This window comes from Leuciscus leuciscus, assembly GCF_965113295.1.
Source record: "Leuciscus leuciscus genome assembly, chromosome: 12".
NCBI classification, from domain to species: Eukaryota; Metazoa; Chordata; class Actinopteri; order Cypriniformes; family Leuciscidae; genus Leuciscus; species Leuciscus leuciscus.
Window position 1 is genome coordinate 25,958,652 of NC_138736.1, and position 21,375 is coordinate 25,980,026.

General features: G+C 40.0%; 1 protein-coding gene and 1 long non-coding RNA gene across 2 annotated transcripts; one reads left to right on the plus strand and one right to left on the minus strand.

The window, feature by feature from the left end:
* Positions 1–472: 472 nt before the first annotated feature.
* Positions 473–18,919, minus strand: LOC309511513 (E3 ubiquitin-protein ligase RING2-A-like). The gene is made up of 7 exons (XM_082186769.1): positions 18,783–18,919; positions 18,201–18,295; positions 17,405–17,565; positions 17,052–17,267; positions 16,223–16,543; positions 3,689–3,899; positions 473–3,606 (listed from the first exon to the last, which is right to left on the minus strand). Exons 2-7 carry the CDS (start codon positions 18,279–18,281, stop codon positions 3,457–3,459), a joined length of 1,140 nt encoding a protein of 379 aa, XP_082042895.1. The 5' UTR covers positions 18,282–18,295; positions 18,783–18,919; the 3' UTR covers positions 473–3,456.
* Positions 3,906–9,511, plus strand: LOC309511621. Its single transcript, XR_014210732.1, has 2 exons — positions 3,906–4,506; positions 4,579–9,511. It is a non-coding gene; the product is annotated as an uncharacterized lncRNA (long non-coding RNA).
* Positions 18,920–21,375: the final 2,456 nt, after the last annotated feature.

The following is a 21,375-nucleotide window of genomic DNA, read 5'->3' on the forward strand; positions in this document are numbered from 1 at the left end:
TACAGCTACGATCTGTTAATTCTCAATTAGGATTAAAAAAATTAAACATTAATTAGGATAAAACATTATTTGATACTTGCAAACTTTTTATTTATTTTTATTTATAAAGGCACTATTGCTGAGAAAGCAGTTAAAGGTATTGTTCAACCAAAACTGAAAATTGTCATTTATGCAATAGTTCCAACCTTGTATGAATTTCTTTCCTCTGCTGAACACAAGCATTCTGAAGAATGTTGTAACCAAACAGTTGATGGATCCCTTTGACTTCCATAGTATGGGGGGAAAAAATGGTTGTCAGCGGGGTCCCATCAACTTTGGTTACTGACATTCTTCAAAATATCATCTTTTGTGATAAGCAGAGGAAAGAAATTCACAGGTTTGAAGGATGACAGTCACAACTTAAAGGTGCGTAAATTATGACAATTTTAAATTAGACGATGAGACCACAGATTCATTAAGTTCAACAGTGTAGACAAGTATAAATGTGTTTTTATTGATGGGGGAAAAATGCATGGTGGCATTTTTCAAGGCAAGGGTAAAATGTTCAATAAATCAATTATGAAATAGCAATGAAAATAACAAATCTCTTTTTAGCCACTATATCAATATATCCCATGAATTCTGATTATGTTCCCATAATTCAAATCAATTTAGATTAGAAGATGCGACTATACTTTAAACATTAGCATGAAGGGATAGAATGTAAATAGAGATCTATGTCAGTTTCTAACCAGAGGCTATTTGGAAGAATCTGTACAAAACAGAAGTTATGAGTTTAATTAGTGTTGTCAGTTAGGGGTGCAACAATATATTGTCACACATCACAATACAAAAATGCATCAATCTGTATTGTGGATAGTTTTTATAAAAATTACTGTGTGAGATTTTTGTATGTGATTTTTTTTTTTTGAGTTTTAGTGTCAGTCCAACATTAAACTACTATATATAATGTTGAATATAATGTATAATAATGCAATGGGGGAATATTTGTGGGTCCTGATAATGTCTAATGTTACCAGAAAAAATTGGCCTATATTATTTTAAATATATCTACTCCGTGACAGAGTGCAAGCATATTCTTCTAAAATAATTCTGTATTTTCAGCTTCAGAATCATGAATATTTTTATTCTGGTGTCACTACTGTCCTGTGCTTTGGGTTTCCAGCACAAAGTCCAAGCTTATTCATTTACACTCCCAATGTAAAACCAAATTTAGCATTTTAATCAACAGTACATTTTTTGTTAACCTTTTATCATATGTTTTGGAGTATCATAATAACATCGTATCGTGATATGTATGGAATCGTGACATGACTATCGTTACACCCCTATTGTCAATAGATTTTAAATAATTTAGTCTGATTATTTGTTACTGCACTCATTGACTTCCATAGTAAAAAAAAAAAAAAAAAACTATGGAAGTCAATGGGGTCCATCAACTGTTTGGTTACAGACATTTTTCAAAATATCTTCTTTTGTGTTCAGCAGAAAAAAGAAAATCATACAGGTTTGAAACAACTTGAGGGTGAGTAAATGATGACAGAATTTTCATTTTTGGGTGAACTATCCCTTTAATTGCTGAGGACACTAGACTACAAGCCTCAGAAGGGCTGAACTAGGAAGGACGCAGTCTGAGTAGGATGCAGGCTTCCATTTGAGAAACACCCTTTGTGATGTTCCGTGCTGTAGTCACATGCAGTGTGTCTGTCACAGGTTTTGACGTTATCGTTGTGTATCGTTAAGAGTGACGCAAAATACCATTTAAAATCCGATTCAAGCAGCCAGTGTGCCCAAACTGAAAAGCATTTGTAAAAAAAAAAAAAAAAAAACACCTCCAAATGTGGTTTGAATCACATTTGGGAAAAAGAAAATCTTATTTCATGTGTGGTTTTTTGTTTGTTTTTTGTCCAGACTTTCAAAAACCCATCTGGATATGCAAAAAATATATATTTTTGCAGGTGGTCTAAACATGGCCAAAATGCCCCAATCCACTGGGAATATTGGATCCAGTCTCTTTACCAGATCCCATCAGAAGCTGTTTTGTCTGATATCTGCACAGGAAGCGGAACATATTGCATTGCATCAACCCCAGAGGCAGGGGGAAAGCAGGAAGCAGTACATTAAGTGATTGTAAAAATGAGAATATAAATCGTTAAATGACTATATGAATAAATGTGATAAATTAGTATAAATGAACAAAAACAAATGAAATTATACAAATGCATGGCCACTCTTTTGGGCTACACACACAGGTTGCTACCAAGAATCCTCAGATCCTTCAATATAGACAGTTCAGAGATAGTTTTTTGACTCCTCATAAACTTTTATACATACTGTGTTTCACTAATATAAGCTGAGAACATGCCACCATACAACAGCTGCAAATTACTTGAATTTAGGGTCTGCCCTATTACCAACACTTGCGGTCTTTGCACTTCACCACTTGTCTACTTGCATGATGTATTTGGCCCAAGTGTTCCAGTGAGTGTGAAAACCACAAGTGTGTGTGTAGAACTTTGATTCCTTAATGTAACACATAGTTTTTTGTGTGTGTGTTTTTTTTTACAAAGCTGTATTTACATTTAATATTTTGATTTAGGTGGATTCAAGTTTGGAGTAAGATCATTTGTAACAAGATTATAAATTGTGGTGCTTTAATTTAAGTGATGAAAAGCAGTTGCAAACATTTTACAAAATACACATCTCTGAAACATTTTACGTTTTACTGCCAAATTATATGCAGTATCTAATTTATTTAACTTACACTGGAATGTTTTTCTTGACATATCACAATTTGAGTTTCTGACGACAATAAATGATGGGATACGCAGCTGCGAAGCAATATTAGAGATAGTGTAAAATTTTAGTGTGTGTTAAGGGCACTGAGCTTTGACATTTTTCAGACCCCGAACAGTATTGCACATGTTGTTCCTGTTGCATGCACACACTCTCAAGTGTCCAAGACCACAAGTGTAGCTATTGGAGCAAACCCTTCGTTTCTACAAATTTACGTTTATTGCCTCATCTATGGTAATTGCTTTGTTATGGTACATACGAAAAAAATGGGTGGGCAACACTGATCTACATGCCCATCTCTCCAGTCCTTCAGTGGTGTGGACTGACTAGTTGACTAGACCCAGTGGTTCTCAAACCTGTCCTGGGGACCTTCCGCCAGTGCACATTTTAGATTTCTCCCTCATCTAACACACCTGGTTTAACTCATCAGCTCATTAGTAGAGACTGCAAAACCCAAAATTGGTGCGTCCATTAAGAGAGACATCCAAAATGTGCAGTGGAGGGGGGTCCCCAGGACAGGTTTGAGTAGCATTGGTCTAGACTGGAGGTTCATGTATCTGTGCAGGAGGATTATGGTGATCTTGATCAACTGTCTCTAAACTCATGAGTTAGTCACAGTTGTATAAAGAGACCGTTATTCGCCTTTAGATTAAAGATAATTTAGATAACATCCATATGTCCCAGTTGAGGTGTCTGATTCTCCTGCTGCTGCTTCTGGTCTTGTGTAGGAGCATAGAAGAGTTCCAGAGGCTTACAGACCTTCCAGAACTTCTCATTCACCAGCTCCAAAGTCAAAGAGCCATTTAGTGTCTGAAAGACAGAAATGATAAAGATAAGACAAGCCAAACTCTGATTTCTCTGTAATTAGAGTACTGATGGCAGCATGACTCACAGAGAACTGTCCTCGTGCTGTGCTGATGTAGATAGTAAACTGTTTTTCACTGACATCCTGCAGACTACTACTACTACTGTTGCCAGCTCCCGGCTCTCCCTCCATATTTCTGTTCCCCTGCGTGTCACTCTGACTTTCCTCCAGAGCAATGCGGAGAGCCAGGTATTTGGAGAGGTGGTCTACAGTTGCGTTTGCTGTGGTTTTGACATATCTGACAACAGAAAGGAGAATGTAGCACCCAATATGTTAATTCCCATAATTACATTTCCATCCATAAAGCTTTAGGAGTAACAACTTAAAAAAAGAAAAAGAAAACAATGTTCAATATGTGTTAATACACAGCACTCTGAAATGTTTTGTTCTGATTGGTCAGTCATGACATTCTGAGGTCAGGTATTCCCTAATAATTACTATCTAGCACTGTTTATTACTATTATACACAATTATTACTAGCACTGGCTTCTTTTCTCTCTTATCACAATTCGAAGTCAGCTGCTGCCATCTTCGCCTCAGTTATCGACTATTTACTGTAAAATGAAACCGGAGGACCTCAGTATTAATGGTAACTGTAAGCATATGGTAATATTGTTGAAGTGTTCAATCTTTTTGCTAGAATGATAGTTTTGTAAACTGCGATGGATTATAAGATAATAAACAGATAAGATTTTAAAGCTCAAATCAATATTTCATGTCCCCATCATTATTCATGTGGTGAAAAGTTGTGTAATAAGGTACATTACATTATCCCTAAAATGTCTGTCTTGTTTGAACTTTGTCTAGACTTAAAGCTGCTTGCTATGATTACCCCCAAGATTACTGTTATAAACACGAGCATCGCCTGAAAGGCAAAGGGGTAATTTATAGTAATATCTTCAGTATTACTTAAGAAGTCTAGTTTCAAATATAATTCTTCTGATGTGATGGTCCTTTATGTAATGCTATCTAGTGTAAGTGATAAATCCCGCTTGACATTTGTGCTGGCTACTGTATACAAGCCACCATACAGACTGATTTTCTATCAGTTAGTACTGGCTGCAGATAAAGTCCTAATTGTAGATGATTTTAAAATCCACTTACATAATGGAAAAGGCGCATTGGGATTGGCATTTAGAGACATTCTAAACTCTATTGGAGTTATGCCGGGGACACACTTAACGACTAGCTGAAACATTTTAAGACTGAACTCAACACACTTAAAGACTGTTTCCATCGACTGGAGCAGATTTTATTCTTGAAAGTCAGAGATGAGCACAAACCTAACGACTGAGTCTGTCCACTACACAACACACTTAATGATTAGTGAGTCACGAAAGGACATTCTGCCAAAATCAACTGTGCAAGATCTTATACCGAAACCATGGATGTCAACAGACAGCCACCACTACTTATTTGCAGTGCAATTTGTGCAGACCCAGTTTTTCTTTTCTACTGGTTTTCTTTTTGCCGTTATCGCCTGAGTAGACAAAATTCATTATGCATTTCCTCATTCATTTCATTAATCACAACATTTCTAGAGCTATTTTTTTAAACCTATAATCAAACAATAATGTAGACTTTTATTCTTAAATCAGGAATTAAAAACTAATTGGTTCGTTCTGAGCAAAAACGCTAATAAAAACAAAATAAAATACTGTTGTTTTTTCCTTTTTAATTTTCCTTTTATCAGTCTAAAGTAAATGTACAACACTCCCATAACTATTTAACAGGACTGCCAACACTGGAAACTCTGAGAGCATGACTTTATTTGACAAAGAGCTGCAGAGATATTTAAGGAACTGCATTTCCTTATATTTCCACAAATATATTAGATATTATTAAGTGTATATAATAATTTTATTTACAAATGTCAAGTTTGATTTTTTTTTTTTTATTCATTAGACTATTTAAATTAACATTCAGAAGTGCAGTTATATAGCCTACATAAAATACTTTTACTTTTTCCATCTGCAGAACAAATTTAATAGCCTAAAACAATTAATGTGTTTGATAAAATTCCAAGAATGATGTTGACAGGGTCAAGCTGCTGAATGAAGACAGGGAGGGCATCTTCTCAGCATAATCGCCGGCACCAGTTGCAAATAATACACATTTAATAAAATCTTTGTGAGGACGACTGGCAACAGCTTACTCTTAAATTCTAAGACTAGAATATTTAGACACCGCACACTACATGACTTTAAACAACGACTGAGCGCAAAAGGAACAAACTCGGTCCGTTTGAGCATGATCAGTCGTAACAACCAATTTACATTCATAATCGGTCTGACAGTCGTTAAGTGTCCCCAGCTTTAGGCAACACCTGTCAGGACACACTCATTGTCGTAATCATACTTTAGATCTAATGTTGTCACATGGAATCAATGTTGATGGCGTTGAAATTCTGCAGCAGAGCGATGACATCTCAGATCATTATCTAGTATACTCCATTCAGTAAAGGCTGAAAAACCAACTCCCTGTTACAAATATAGTAAAAACTATCACTTCTACCCCTAAAGACTGCTTTATAAATAATATTCCTGATATGTCCTCCTCATACCAGATAGCTTAGAAAAACTCCATGTTCCAACAGAAACTACTGACTCTCTCTTTTCCAGCACTTTAGACCGTTGCGCCGTGGTACAATGAGCACACTCAGGGCCCCCATAGAGAGCAGCCCGAAAATTGGAGCGCAGCTGGAAGAAAACAAAACTAGAGGTTTTCCACATTTTGTGGAAAGACAGCACTACTGCATACAGAAAAACTGCTAGATCTGCTTATTTGTCAACCCTCTTAGAAGAAAACAAACACAACCCTAGGTATTTATTTGATACAGTGGCTAATTAACGAGAAATAAAGCTTCAACCCCAGACGTTTCCAAACAGCACAGCAGTAATGACTTTATGAACTTCTTTGCTAGCAAGATTGTTAATATTAGAGAGAAAATTATAACCACGCAACTGTCTAATACAGCATCGCATCAGACAGTGCATTGTAGTGTCCCGGAGGAAAACTTCCATTTATTCATTGCTATAGGTGAGGAAAAATTGTCTAAACTCTTTAAATCATCTAAATCAACAACATGTATGTTAGACCCTATACCGACTAAGCTACTGAAAGAGATGCTTCCAGAGGTCATAGGTCCTCTTCTGAATATCATTAATTCCTCTTTGTCATTAGGACACATACCGAAAACTTTTAAGCTGACTATTATTAAACCGCTTATTAAAAAAACGCAACTTGATCCTACAAAATTTGTCAATTACAGGCCGTTCTCAAATCTACCTTTTCTGTCAAAAATACTAGAAAAGGCAGTATCCTCACAACTGTTCCTTTTTAGAAAGAAATGGTAGCTGCGGGGATTTTCATTCAGGATTTAGACCGTACCAAAGTACTGAGACTGCTCTCATTAGAGTTGCAAATGATTTGCTCTTATCATCCGATCGTGGTTATATCTCTCTATTAGTGTTAATGGATCTTAGTGCTGCATTTGATAATATCAACCACAACATTCTTTTGAATAGACTCGAAAATGATGTTGGCATTAGTGGAATTGCATTGGCATGGTTCAAATCATGCTTATCTGATGTTATTAGTTTGTAGCAGTAAATGAAGGGATGTCATTTCAAGTTCAGTATGGAGTACCTCAAGGCTCAGTACTAGGACCGTTGCTTTTCACCCTGTACATGCTACCCTTGGGAGATATATCATTAGGAAGAATTTCTTTAGCTTTCACTGTTATGCTGATGATACTCAGCTCTATATTTCTTCGCACCCCGACAAAACTTACCAATTCACAAAATTAATGGTATGCATAACTGATATTAAAAAAATTTATGACAAGTAATTTCCTACTACTTAATTCTGAAAAAACAGAGATTCTAATTATTAGACCAAAAACCCCTGCACGTAATACCTGGGCGTGCTCTTTGATACCAATCTTTCATTTGAAAGCTACCAATCTTAGCATTTGTAAAATCGCATTCTTCCATCTTAAAAATATATATATATATAAATTATGCTCTCAATGACAAATGTGGAAAAGTTAGCTCATGCATTCATGACCTCAAGGCTAGATTATTGCCTATGCTATACTGGTTGGTTGCCCTGCACGCATAAACTCCAGCTGGTCCAAAATGCAGAACCAGGAAGTATGATCATATTAGCCCGGTTCCCTTTCATAGGTTTCTCAACACTGCAATATCACTATGGGAAGACCTTTGGTGTGGACGAATGTCTGAAGCCCTTATACCATCACGCCAATTTGATTGGCCAATAGCGCTTAGCACCACCCTAAGAATACTTCATATTAGTGTGCTGCGTGCCATTTCCTCAGATGTTATTCCTTCAGGAAGCGGATTTTCTGTTGCCCGTAGGAAAACGTGTTTATTGTGTTCTTTGCTATAATTCAGAGCAGTTTTACCACTTCTCTCAAGTGGACACGACGAGTTTCAAGAAATGCATCGACCCTTGTGACAGGTTCATCACAGGAGGAGACACTCATGACAAGTGCGTGCAATGTCTGGATCTTAAACATGCCCAGGTGACACTTAATGGCCTATCTGACTGTTGTCACTGTGATAGCCTGTGTTTGAAAGTTTTGCGCTTTAGAATCAACTGCTTTCTGAGGAAAGAAGGCCTTGCATGAGTCTAACCCCCGCCTCTCCATTTCTGCGGTTGCCGAGGCACCGCACGAGATGGGTGCTTGGGGTGACGATTATGAGCTAGAGCGCATAGAGAGCGAGCAGATGGAATATTCGCCCTTTCTCTCTCTCTCGGACCCCGTCATTTTTGTTCGTGATGATTTGCGGCCTACTCCAGAAGCTCGCGATGTGATTTCTTTCGGTTGTGGCCCGTTCGACGAAGACGTTTTGTCTACGGTGGCCTCTGATTCTGAGGAGCTTATAGGCATTCTGTGGGCTCTCTCCCTCTGAACGGACAGGAAAAGCGCACTTCTCCGTCCTATAACAAGCTGTTATACGTGGTTACTCGTGCTGTAAACAAGCTGGGGCTGGATTGGGACAGCGAGCCTGCACAAACTCAGGCCCAGTCAAAGCTGGACGACCGCTATTTGACTAGCCCTGTAGGCCTCTCCCTTTCTTCCAAGACCTCCACCACGAGGTTTCGAAGTCTTGGAAGCAGCCTTTTTCGGCGCGAATCACAAATACTGCGGTTGCGCACAGTCTCTAAAATGGCGGATCACGGCTACGGCGATCGTCGAAGAGACTCTCGTGGCTCATATCGCGCCTTCTTCGGCTCCGACTTGGAAAATGCGGCCTGCCCTGCCATCCAAACCGTGTAGAGTTACTTTCGCTTTCCACCTTACAGATCTGTGGGATTGACCACATCCCTTTGTCCTTAAGAAAAGGCAATAGGCAAAGGCAGCTGAATCAACGGGAAGCTTTCTGGATATATCGCCTGCAGGCTACTAAATATCCAGGCTTGAATGAGGAACTTGACCTTAGTGTATATCTTTGATGTTCTGTTGTCCTATGGTGGTTTGAAATTTGTATACTATGCTTGTATTTTAACTTGTATGGGTCACCGTGTTGGGTACTGACATGTTCCTTTCATGAAGTCAGTTTTTGTGTGTACTTAATTGATTTGGTAAGAAGTGGAAATGATGACATCTGCTGTCTCTTGGGTGTACTAACAATTGTAACCTTAGCGCCACAGTTGACAGATGGAGACTTCTGATTGGTGGACTGTTAGTTCATAAGAAACTTTGTTTGTTTGAGATCTGTTTAACTCCCAGAAGAAGGCATGTAGCCGAAACGCGTTGGAGTTTTTTAGAAGGTTAATGTGACCAAGCCATAATAATAAAGGCTTTTTAACTTTTGCAATTGAGAGTGCCTTGGAGTTCCTTTTTTCCTTTTTGATTTTTTACTTTCGCTTTGGTTGGGAAATCCTACATGGCCGCTGGGCAGGCAGCAGCTTCTCTTCATTCGATGGCTGTACTTCAGGTCTATCAAGCAGAGCTGCTTAAAGAGTTGGATGAGGGAGAAGGCCTGACTCCAGAGGCTGTTAAAGAGCTCAGACAGGCCACTGACTTGGCGCTTAGAGCTACCAAGCACACTGCCCGAGCAGTAGGCCGGTCCATGGGTATGGTGTCTGTAGAGCGCCACCTTTGGCTCACTCTTACTTACATCAAAAGAAAGAGATAAGAACTTCCTGTTGGATGCCCCCATGTCCAAGGACGGTCTATTTGGCGAGTCTGTAACCGCAGTGTGTGGAGAAATCGAGCAGCGAAAGAGCAATCTGCTGTTTTCCTCTAGCTTATTCCACGTAGGCATAGGGAGAGCGACAACCACCTACGTGCTCGTCTTCCCTGCAGCGCCCCCGTGAGGCACAGTGAAGTAAAACATCGCCTATGGAGCCCCCTCGCAGAGACTGGGGCCCTAAGACGGGCCTGGACTAGCTCTGGCTCCTCGAACGTTCACAAAGTGTATGGATGCAGCTCTGGTCCCGCTGCAGCTCCAGGGCGTCTGAAATCTTAAACTACCTGGACGATTGGCTGATATTAGCTTAATCTCAGGACTTGGCAATAGTACATCGAAACTTGGTACTCAGCCATTTGAGGAGCTTGGGTTTACGCATAAACTTTCAGAAGAGTGTGTTACTGCCACGTCAACACACAACTTTTCTGGGCATAAAACTAGGCTCTCACACGATGCGGGCATGGTCGTCTCCTGCACGTGTTCAGTCATTGCAGTACTGTCTGAGTCAATTCAGGACAGGATGTCAAGTCCAGGTGGGTTTGTGCCACAGACTGATGGGTCTTATGGCAGCAGCGTCCCCTGTGGTTCAGTTTGGCCTGCTCCACATGCGACCGTTCCAGTGGTGGATAAAAAAAATCAAGGGATCACACCCCATTGCCACCCGTTTTGCAGAGTAATGATCACACGCAGAGGCTTTTATGCTCTGCATCCGTAGTCGAGACTTTCACTCCTTTACAGAGGAGTCTAGCTGGGGGCGTGTTGTCGTTGCAAGACGATCACGACAGACGCATCCCTCACAGGCTGGGGGGCAGTCTATCAAGGTCGCCCAATTTCTGGAGTCTGGAAAGAGGAACATTGCGGGTGGCATATAAATCCTTTGGAATTGCTAGCAGTGTTTCTGTCACTCAAACGTTTCTCACCCTGTCTGAAGGGGTATCACATATTGGTCAGGACGGACAACATGACTGTAGTTTCGTACCTGAATTGCCAAGGAGGTCTACACTCACGTCCCCTGTACAGGTTGGCAAAGCGTGTCCTCCTTTGGGTGCAGACCAAGTTTCTGTCGGTCAGGGCGGTTCACATTCCAGGCCATCTGAACCTGGGAGTAGACCTGCTTTCAAAGCAGGGCTTGGAACTGGGGGAATGGAGGTTGCACCCTCAAGTGGTGAGCCTCACATGGTAGCTGTTTGGCCGAGGGGAGGTAGATTTGTTTGCGTCAAACATGACTGCACACTGCCCCACTCTGGTTCTCCCCGTCTCCTCCGTCGCCTCTGGGACTGGATGCTCTGGCTCAGGAGTGGCCCAGGGCCAGGCTTTGTGCATTACCACCATTTCGATTACACTCAGCGGTCCTCCACAGAGTAAAAGAAGTCAAAGTGAGACATTTGTTGCTGGTGGCCCCGTTTTGGTCCACTCCGATATGGTTTTCAGACCTGGTCAGTCTGTTAGTCAGCCCTCCGTGGGAGGTTCCCATAAGATCAGACCTGTTGACTCAGGCCCAGGGTATGATTTGGCATCCCAGTTAGGGCTGTGACGGTGGCAGTTTTTTTTTACCACCGCGGTGGTAATTAACCAACTACCGGCGGTGGTACGGTGGTTGGGGGGTTATTTAGAAAAACATTCAATAATAATAATAATAAAGTGTGTATTTGAGCAATTCCGTCAAATAAACAACACACTAAAGCATGTAATGCATTGAAATAAATATCAGTAAATAATGGTAACTTAAATAATATAATAAAGTGAAATCGAAATGATTATTTTTTTACTTTTTTTTTTTTTTCAAAGATGCATAAGCCTACCGCTCTGCGCTTTGAGAGGGATGTGGGACACGAGCAGGAAAGAGACAATCGACCTCTTTTCTGATATCTTCATGTTTTCTACTTGTTGTAAATGGTCTGAAGAGCGAATTTTATCTTCCACAAGGGCAAGACATTTAGGCTGTTTGATTTAGCGCTGCCAGAGAAAGCGAAACTAAAATCACCCGCGCATGTGAAACACGTACGGTTTAGCCTACAAATAAATTTTACGCGACTTACTATGTCTAATAACAAGCACAAACTGTGTTAAAAAGAATTTGACGTGCCAGTAAAAATGTAGGCTATCTGTCCTACAGCGTTTTTCTACTTTACCACAGTAAAGAATGCAAATATAATAGGCCTAATTAAAAGCGAACCAATGAAGAAACTTTTATGACAAGACGTGAGTGAAGATTTGGGAAAAGAAACAAGAGATTCCATGCAGGATGAGTCATGATTTATGAATATTCAATTAGTTTATTTAATTATAGAATATCGCATAGGTTGTGCGATTGTTCTCTAAAATAAAATCTCCATGTTTTCGGTGCTGATGCGGTGGTTCATGTAACCAGAGGGTGACGCTGCCAATAACGCACATAACAGCTGTCACAAAGAACTGCAAAAGTAATGATTATGAATGTGTCAAATATAGCAAGGAGACATTTGAATCGTTTATCAATAAACTAGCGTTTTCTTTGTCAGTGTTGGCTGCAAAAATTAAGTTGACGATGCTGACTCGTCATCTTCGCAGTGCCTATAGAGAGAAATGCACATTTCATACGGATTAGCCTACATAAGCAGAGAGTAGGCTAGCCGGTTTCTTTTCGTTTTGAATTGTTTTGTTTAAAAGTAGACAATTCAAGCTTTCTATATGGAATAACTAATGGAATATTGTTAAATTCGCTGATAATCGGGTGACCAGATCGCAAACCAGAATTCAAAGCCGACAAAGCTTAAATGTATGGGCTCACGCACAACTCTCTCATTCGTCATGAATCCCAATGTTTCCATGGCTGCGATGTAACATTTAATTGCGAACCTATTATTTATTTTGTAAACAAAGCTTTGTGCTTCACTCGTGTCATATTCATGTAAAACAGCATTCATCTACAAAAAATTTTTTGGGCGGACCATCGCCGGTGCTACTCAGCCACCGCGGTGGTGCAGTTGTCAAGTTTACCGGCACAGCCCTAATCCCAGTCCGGAGCTATGGAAGCTGTGGGTTTGGCCCCTAATTGGGGTGCGCTAATGTATTCTGGACTCTCAGCTGAGATTACAGATACTATCCTTAATTCTAGGGCCCCCTCTACGAGGCGTCTGTATGCTTATACACTGCGTGCGGAATTATTAGGCACGTTGTTTTTCATATTTTTTTTCCAGGCACATTTTACCAATTCCAAACCACATTAATCTTAATAATTACTATTAATTTTGTATTTAATCATTTAAAAGTGATATATAGTTGTTCATGAAGGCTGGAAATGAAAAACGCCTTATATTCAGGTGTGCATAATTATTAGGCACGTTTTCTTTTACAGATAAAATAAGCCAAAAAAGAGATTTAACTCAGACTGAAATTTAAAAATTATTAAATGCCCATGAGAAACATGCAATACTAATGCAATACCAGAAATCGCAGTTAAGGCATGACCATTGGACAGTGAAATGCTCATTGGGTCAGCAGGGTCAGACAAATACAGATGGAGAAGAAAAGACATGTTGACGGCTTGGGTTGAAAACGCTTAACCACTCCCCTCAAACCGTTAGTCTGCTTTGAGCGAGAGATGGAGAGGAGGAGGGCTAAAGTAAAACCCTGCCCTCTGTTCAATATTCCGTTTCACTTGGAAATACGTCAAAACACTGGAGAAAAGTCGTTTGCAACTTCCGGTTCACGGGGACTTTAAGTTCTTTTGGTGGCCCTTTCCTCTCTTAAGAGAATAGGGGACCTGCAGGCTCTTTCTGTCAGCTCTTCCTGTATGGACTTTGCCCCCAGGCTGGTTAAAGTCTCGGGCCAGGATACGTTCCTAAGGTTATGTAAACCCCTTTTTGTTCCCAGCAGGTGGTTCTGGAGGCTTTTTCCCCTCCTGATTCGGAAACTGGGAGTGATGCACTCTGCCTCTGCCCGGTCAGGGCACTGAAGGTCAATGTCGACCGCTCAGCCCAGTGGCGTAGATCGGAGCAATTGTTTGTGTGTTTATTGTTTGGCTTTGCCTCTAGGTGGGCGTGCCCATTCCACTAGAGGAATGGCTTCTTCTCAAGCTCTTTTTAGGGGTTCTTCTTTGGAGGATATTTGTGTTGCGGCAGGATGGTCCTCTCCGAACACTTTTATCAAGTTCTATGGTCTGGATGTGAAGATGGCTCCCAGCTCCCAGGTCTTATCTGCTTGAGCGGATGCTTTCCACGGTCTTCCAGCTATTCTCAGATATGTGAAGGCGTTATGGTATAAATCGTTCCCATAGCGATATTCGCAGTGTTGAGAGACCTATGAAAGGGAACATCTCAGTTACGTATGTAACCTTTGTTCCCTGAGTAGGGAACGAGACACTGCGATCCCGGCCTTCCCATACTTGAATAGTGCTTCCTTCGTCTTGGTATCTGAGGAAATAGCGTGCAGCACACTAATATGAAGCACACGTGACGTATTCTTAGGGTGGTGCTAAGCGCTATTGGCCAATCAAATTGGAATGATGGTATATGGGCTTCAGGCATTTGTCCACACCAAAGGTGTTCCCATAGCGATATACGCAGTTATATCTCAGTTATACGCAGTTCTCGTTTTTTGTTCTTTCTATAATTCAAATTATGTAAAATGATTATTAGGCTGCATAAATGATGTCAGCCGGAACCGGGAACACTTCTCATAACACCTGATGCACTCATTACATCATAAGAAGAATGGCATCTACACTAATATTAGTCTCTCTGTTTATCCCGAGGTTTACTGTACTCAGCCGGTTCTGGGCCGTATACAGATCAGATGAAGCCTGCGCCTAGACACGACCACAACGCAGCCCTGACGTGTCAGCAGAGACTGTGTTAACTAGACTATCCCCTGCGAAGGCCTCATCAACATAAATGTCCTCTGAACAAATGAAAACATTATGAAAATTATTCCTGTTCACACGCATCCGCGATAACGACTAAAAACACTGTATTATGCATGCCAGACAATTAATTGGCAATGTCACTTTGTAAAGAAAGACTACATGCTGTAGCACATACGCATTCAAACGCGCATGCCTATAAACTAAACACGTAATAAGCATGCCGTCACCGTTTTCACAGATTCACGTTTTTGAAGTTTACACGGAGATGATGACGGTATTGCTCTCAAAACTTGAAAACTTTCAAAATTGCTTTCAAAAATTGTTTTTAAAACTTGCACTTTGAAACCTACTTCAAAGTTTGCATTTTCAGGCCACCAAAACGTTGTTGTCGTGTAAATGAACAGCTAGAATGCATTAAAAGTTTTCTGTTTTCGGTTGAAAACGATTTTGTGCAAGCTAAGTTAATAACTAATGATTTTTACAACGGAAATTAATCAATTAAAAACTTACTTAAAGGCACACTATGCAAGATGTGTACCTTAATATAACAGCTTTGAAATCATTTCGATGGTAAACAAACTCGTAGTAGGGCGAATCATCCCGATAGCAAAGAAGGGGGGGGGGACGCCACTGGCAAAACCAGCAATGCAGGTATGAGAGGTGGCGCGCCGACAAATCTCGTGAGAATCACGACTTGCTTTATGGCACGACGTCACATACATTAACAACATATGAAGCAGCCTCTTTGGAAGACACTAGCACGCATTTCAGACATGAATCATGGCAGTCGACGAAGAAAGCGCAGTCGGAAGAGTCAAGGAAAAGAAAATGACGGCTCTGCGTGAGTGGTATTTACAACAGTAATGTTAAATACAAGTACTCCACAGCAACTCTTGGGGTCACTGTTTGAGAAAAACGGAAACTGCATTGTGTGCCTTTAAGATAGACAATGACTTTCTTCTAGAGCTGCTGTACAGCCAAAACTATTCCTATTATCACTGTAAAGTTGCTTTGAAACAATCTGTATTGTAAAAAGCATTATATAATGATTATATAATAATATAATGAAGGTGACTTGACTATGAACAGTTTTCCTTTGCAGAAATGTTGAGCTTAATGAGGAAATCAAATATAAAAATAAAATATTTCAAATATTTTAGCTCAAATCAATATTTTTTCCAATTATTTACTTATATGGCAAGTAGCCATGTAATAATTAACATCCAGCCAGTTGCTATCGCAAAATAAATCCAGACAAGGTGATTAGGACCCCGACGAGAAGCTTAAAACATTTACTAACATGTCCCGGGAGAAAGATCTCTTCCTGGCCTTAATGTGGAAGTCTGAGTATGCGAGTAGGTGACGTAGGTAAAATATAGAAATTATGGCAAATGTAATATTTCTACATTACTATGCTGTTACAATTTATCATGTAAAATTGTCCTCTCACTAAAAAATTGCCCATATACCCTCAGTCACTCATTTTCCTTATACCTTGTCTGGCTGTACTGTTGGTTGTTGACCAGCAGGGGATGTGGGCAAAATATAAGTTCAATTTCTGAGCTCAGCCCATGGCCTGGCAGTTGTCCAGGAGGTGTACGACTCTCTCCAAAAGCCTCAGGTCCAGAATCATCAGACATTTGCTGTTTTTTACTGCAACTCGGTCCGGCCTCTGGAGCGTAGCTTGCAGGGGCAGAGGTATGGTGTGAAGGCGCAGAGTCGTGCGAGACGTGTGAACGAGTGTCACCATTGTCTTCACCACCGCTAAAGGTAGTGTTTTCACTCTCTGGATGCAGCTTACGGACACGCTGAGCTCTAAAAAAAGGGAGGAAATGCACTCTGTTTATCCAACATGCAAACTTTGTTACTCATTTCAGATATATAAATAAAATATCTTAAAAGTACAGTACTCCTATTTTACCAAGTCTCAGCGAGAAGGTGGAAAATGGTCATGAAAACCCTTGGCAAACATAAGTGCATCTAAGGTAAAATTAAATAAAATGATATGAACACTTAAGGATAAACAGTCTATATACTATAGATGGGGAGATACCAACCAAAAGTACCATTAGTAGTATACAAAACTTGTGCACTATATGCCAAGTCTTTAGATGCCAGAAGCAATTAAGTTTGATGTTACCATTAACATTCAACCTGTTGCAGCAGTGCACATTTTTCTTTCCCTATAGAAAGTGCTGCATGAAAATTGCTCAAGATTTTTATTCAGTGTTCAACTGAAGGTATATAAATAATGAGAGAATTGTCATTTTTGAGGCACTATTTCTTTGTTGACATGCATATGCACTCCTAGCTGTGCTGTGACCTGTGTCTGGCCTGCATACGCAGTCCCTGCTCGATGCTGCTGTTGAGTGCCTCTTTGTTGTGCAGTCGACTGAGCTGCTCCAGAACTTTGTCCTGATGGGCCTCATACTCATCACGGCTAGGGTACATCTTAGAGATCAGGGCATCAAAATTTGGGTCAGCACGTAGAGAACGCTTGGACACAAGCTTCTTCCTGCAGGTCGGACATTCTTTATTTCTGCAGCGGAAAATAATTAAAGGGCAAAACTGAGCAAAAAATATCTGATTAATTGAAAGCACCAAAAAAAATGGCAGATGATCTGATCATTCTTAAATGTAAAAGAAAAAGTGTTCGATAAGAAAATGTGGTCTTACCCTGATCGGAGTGCAGTGACGATGCACTCGGAGCAGAAACGATGCAGACACTCTTTGGTGGTCATGGTGTTTTTTAGCATGTCCAGACAGATGGGACACATAAGCTCACTGTGGAGGCTTCTGGGCGACACAGCAATCTCTGTGCTGTCCATGATCGCCTCCTGAAACAATCCATACATGGGTGGAACTTACTATAACTTCTATAAACAATAAAAACTGTAAATTAAAAGTGTGCATCAAATTCTGATTCATCTCTATGTTTCAGGAATAGATAGGGGCACTAGGATGAAAGGGCCAGTGTGAATGATTGGGAAATTGATTTATTAATCACCATTATTTTGTTTGCTGCTGCTATTATTGACGCAGAAACTGACGGCACTTTTAACTTTATGGAAATGGAGACTGTAATGGAAATGGACTGTAGTCAAGAGTCAGAGAAATAGAAAGTAAATATCACATCTCAAAACACATTTGAAGAATCATTAATAAATGACGCATCGAATAATATGGCTAAGGTTGCAAACTGCAGGTAGAACTAGGAATGCCTAGTGACAGTACAACACCTAGCGACATGCAATGACTGTGAATGGGGCTTTGAACAACATCCATAAGGGTTAACGTTAATCTCAAATGGTCCAATGGAGATTGTCTAACCGTTTTTAATTTCCCTTTTATTCTTTGATTAGTATTGCAAAACCATAACGTTACTTGCCTATGTAACTGTTACCTACAAAAAAAGTTGGGTGGATCTTTCCTATTATAAAATTATAATTGTGTGAGTCATTTGTGTGTGTACCTGTGGCGTTCGGTGGAGTTCATATAGACTCAGTTCCCATGTCTTACTCAGAGTCTGAACACTAACTGGATTCGCCATCATGACTTCACTGACAACTGAAACAGAACACACTTTATACGCACAACCCATGCAAACTTCATAGGCTAATACTGCCAGTTTAAGAACATAGTCATTCAAATGGTTATTTTAGAATATTAACAAAATGAAATGTAACCCGTTTGAAACAAAACATGCACACATAAGACAAACTTCCTGGACTGATTCGATGAAACAATCTTTATTACGAAATAATTTTCTCCTACAAATTTTTTTGTTGTTTTCTGCTTTATTTTAAAATTTATAACATAAAAAAATGAACTATTAGTAGGTAGATTTACGGTTTGAACGATAAATGATAATACCACGTTTCTGAATGATACCAACATTGGTATTTACATGATGCCCCAATGTAACGTTACTTAAAAAAACTACCACAGTACCATGTCTTAGAAACATGGCAATACTATAGTACTTTTCGGTACTTTTATGTTAGTTTAATCGACAGTAAGAGATGATGAAGATCTAACGAAAACTGACACTCACCCTCAAATGTCTGTGTGCGGTCAGAGTGTCATCTGCTGCTGAACTTTTTCAGCACACGCGAGAAAAACCTCCTAATATTCTAACATCCTAATACCGGATGTTTTTATCTTCGGAGTCACCTCTCACTTCCTGCCCGATTCCCTCTAGTGGCGAATTACAGTACTGCGCGCACGTGTTTCTTTCTTTCTTCTTTTGTTCTTTTCTTTTTTAAAATTATTATTATTAAATGCTTGAAAGAACAGTAACAACAATTGTCATCATTGTCATACCATAATAATACAACAATACTCCAGGGTCCTTCAGTATTTCAGTCCAGATTAAGTGCCAAGTCCTTAAACACGTCACTGTTATAGCACATTTTTTAGAGAACTCAATAGATTCAAAATACATTTTCATCTCAAGTTTAAAAAAAATAAAAAAAAAGGTTTTCATTTAGAACATTTACATTTGTGAATGTGATATATGGATAAAAATCAGGTTTATTATATATTATATATTTATTCTTTTCACATTCATAAAAAACAAACATTATATTTCTATATGTAAATTCCAAATTAGGATTCCCATAACATTTAAAATCACATATGTCACACCAAAATGTCATTGTGTGAGAACAATTCCAAAATAAATATAGCGTTTCAGGTTTCTCTAAACAGAAATAACAAGAGGGTATTAATATAATTCTTCAGTCTTTTGAGAGACCATCTGGGTAAAACCTACAAATTAGCTTAAAGGTAATTTCTCTCATGTAGTTAGTTATCAGATATTTGTGAGGTAATGCCCAAACTTTCTTCCAAGTAATGTCACTTACAAGCCCATTATTCCAGTAAGAAATGACATATGTGTCACAGATTCAACCAACACATCCACAAGCACTGGGTCTTTCAGCTCCACACACTCGTTCCCAATCACCCAAGTATTAACTCTCCACACTTGTCACATCATAGTCAAGCGCCACATAAGCACCCAGTTCACTGCACTCATTGTCTGGTTTCGTCAGTTTCTACACAAGAGTCACTTACCTATGCATTCACCTGCTGATGCCTACCTTCTTCGCCCTCCTCCAGATACTTGTTTCCTTGGACCTCTTATCTTCATCATTCTTGCCATCAACCTTGCAAGTTATAAAAGACTGTCTGTTAAGTGTGACTTTTATCTGATCTGCTTATACTAACCACAGAAGATCTTCCAGATCGTCATCAACCTGTCAATAAAGCATTGTTACGTTTTCCATGTCTCCTCTGCAGTTTCATGACAATATGGCAAAGAAACAGACTCTTTTTAGATACTATTTAGATGAAGAAAGCCGCTGGCAACAAATCTTGCGAGAATCACATCTTGCTTTACGGCACGACGTCACATACATCAGAAGCAGCCTCTATGGAAGACACTAGCACGCATTTCAGACGTGAATCATGGCAGAGTCGACGAAGAAAATGAAGAAAGCGCGGTCAGAAGAGTGCAGAGACAGCTCTGCGTGAGTGGTATTTATGACAGTAAAGTTAAATACAAGTACTCCACAGCGACTCTATGGGTCGCTGTTTGAGAAAAACGGAAACTGCATAGTGTGCCTTTAACAAACCCACAGTCAGTCAGGCTGGGTTCCTATCATTCCTCAGTTCTGGCCCTCATCACTGGGGTCCCCCAAAACTGTGTACGGAGTCCTCTGCAATACACCCATGACTGTACACCAATCTATGTACACTACTGTAGTGGGATTGATTTATAATAATGAGAGGTCTGCCTACAGAGATGAAGTCCAAAAACTCACTGCCTGGTGCTCTGAAGGCAATCTGGCACTCAACTCCTCAAAAACAAAGGAGTTGATTTTAGGAGGAAGAGGGAGGAACCTGCCCCTCTTTACATCAAAGGGGACATTGTGGAGAGGGTCAGTGATTTTAAATTCCTGGGAACACACATCTGTCAGGACCTCACATGGTCTGTTACTGTAATACCAATGCCCTTTTGAAAAAAAGCACAGCATTGACTGTGCTTTTTGAGGACACTGAGGAGAGTAAATCTGTCCCAGGAACTGTTGCTGTCTTTTTACAAGTGTTCTGTTGAGAGTATCATCACCTACGGCATCCTGGTGTGGTTTAAAAGCTGCACTGTGGCTGATAAAAAAAAGGCTATGGAGAGAGTCAGGAAGTCAGCACAGAACATTATGTCATTGACTGATATATACAGAGCCAGATGTCTGTGTCGTGCAGAACGCATTATCAAATACTGTTCCCAGGAAACAGTCTGTTCACACGGCTGCCTTCTGGGAGGCGCTACAGATCCATTTGGGCCCGCAGCTCTAGACTTATGAAGTGTGTGTGTGTAAGTGTGTGTGTGTGTAAGTGTGTGTAAGTGTGTGTAAGTGTGTGTGTAAGTGTGTGTGTGTAAGTGTGTGTAAGTGTGTGTAAGTGTGTGTGTAAGTGTGTGTGTGTGTGTGTGTGTGTGTGTGTGTGTGTGTGTGTGTGTGTGTGTGTGTGTGTGTGTGTGTGTGTGTGTGTGTGTGTGTGTGTGTGTGTGTGTGTGTGTGTGTGTGTGTGTGTGTGTGTGTGTGTGTGTGTGTGTGTGTGTGATATATAACATAACTATTTCATGT

Bases quoted from the DNA above. Each gene is read 5' to 3' on its own strand.
- LOC309511513 (XM_082186769.1), bottom strand. From the start codon at position 18,281: ATGATGGCGAATCCAGTTAGTGTTCAGACTCTGAGTAAGACATGGGAA. The intron at 16,544-17,051 runs GTCACAGCACAG...CCCTTTTTTTAG, and splicing joins CGTATGCAGGCCAGACACAG to AGCTCAGCGTGTCCGTAAGC. The intron at 3,607-3,688 runs GTGAGTCATGCT...TCTGTCTTTCAG, and splicing joins CAGCACGAGGACAGTTCTCT to ACACTAAATGGCTCTTTGAC.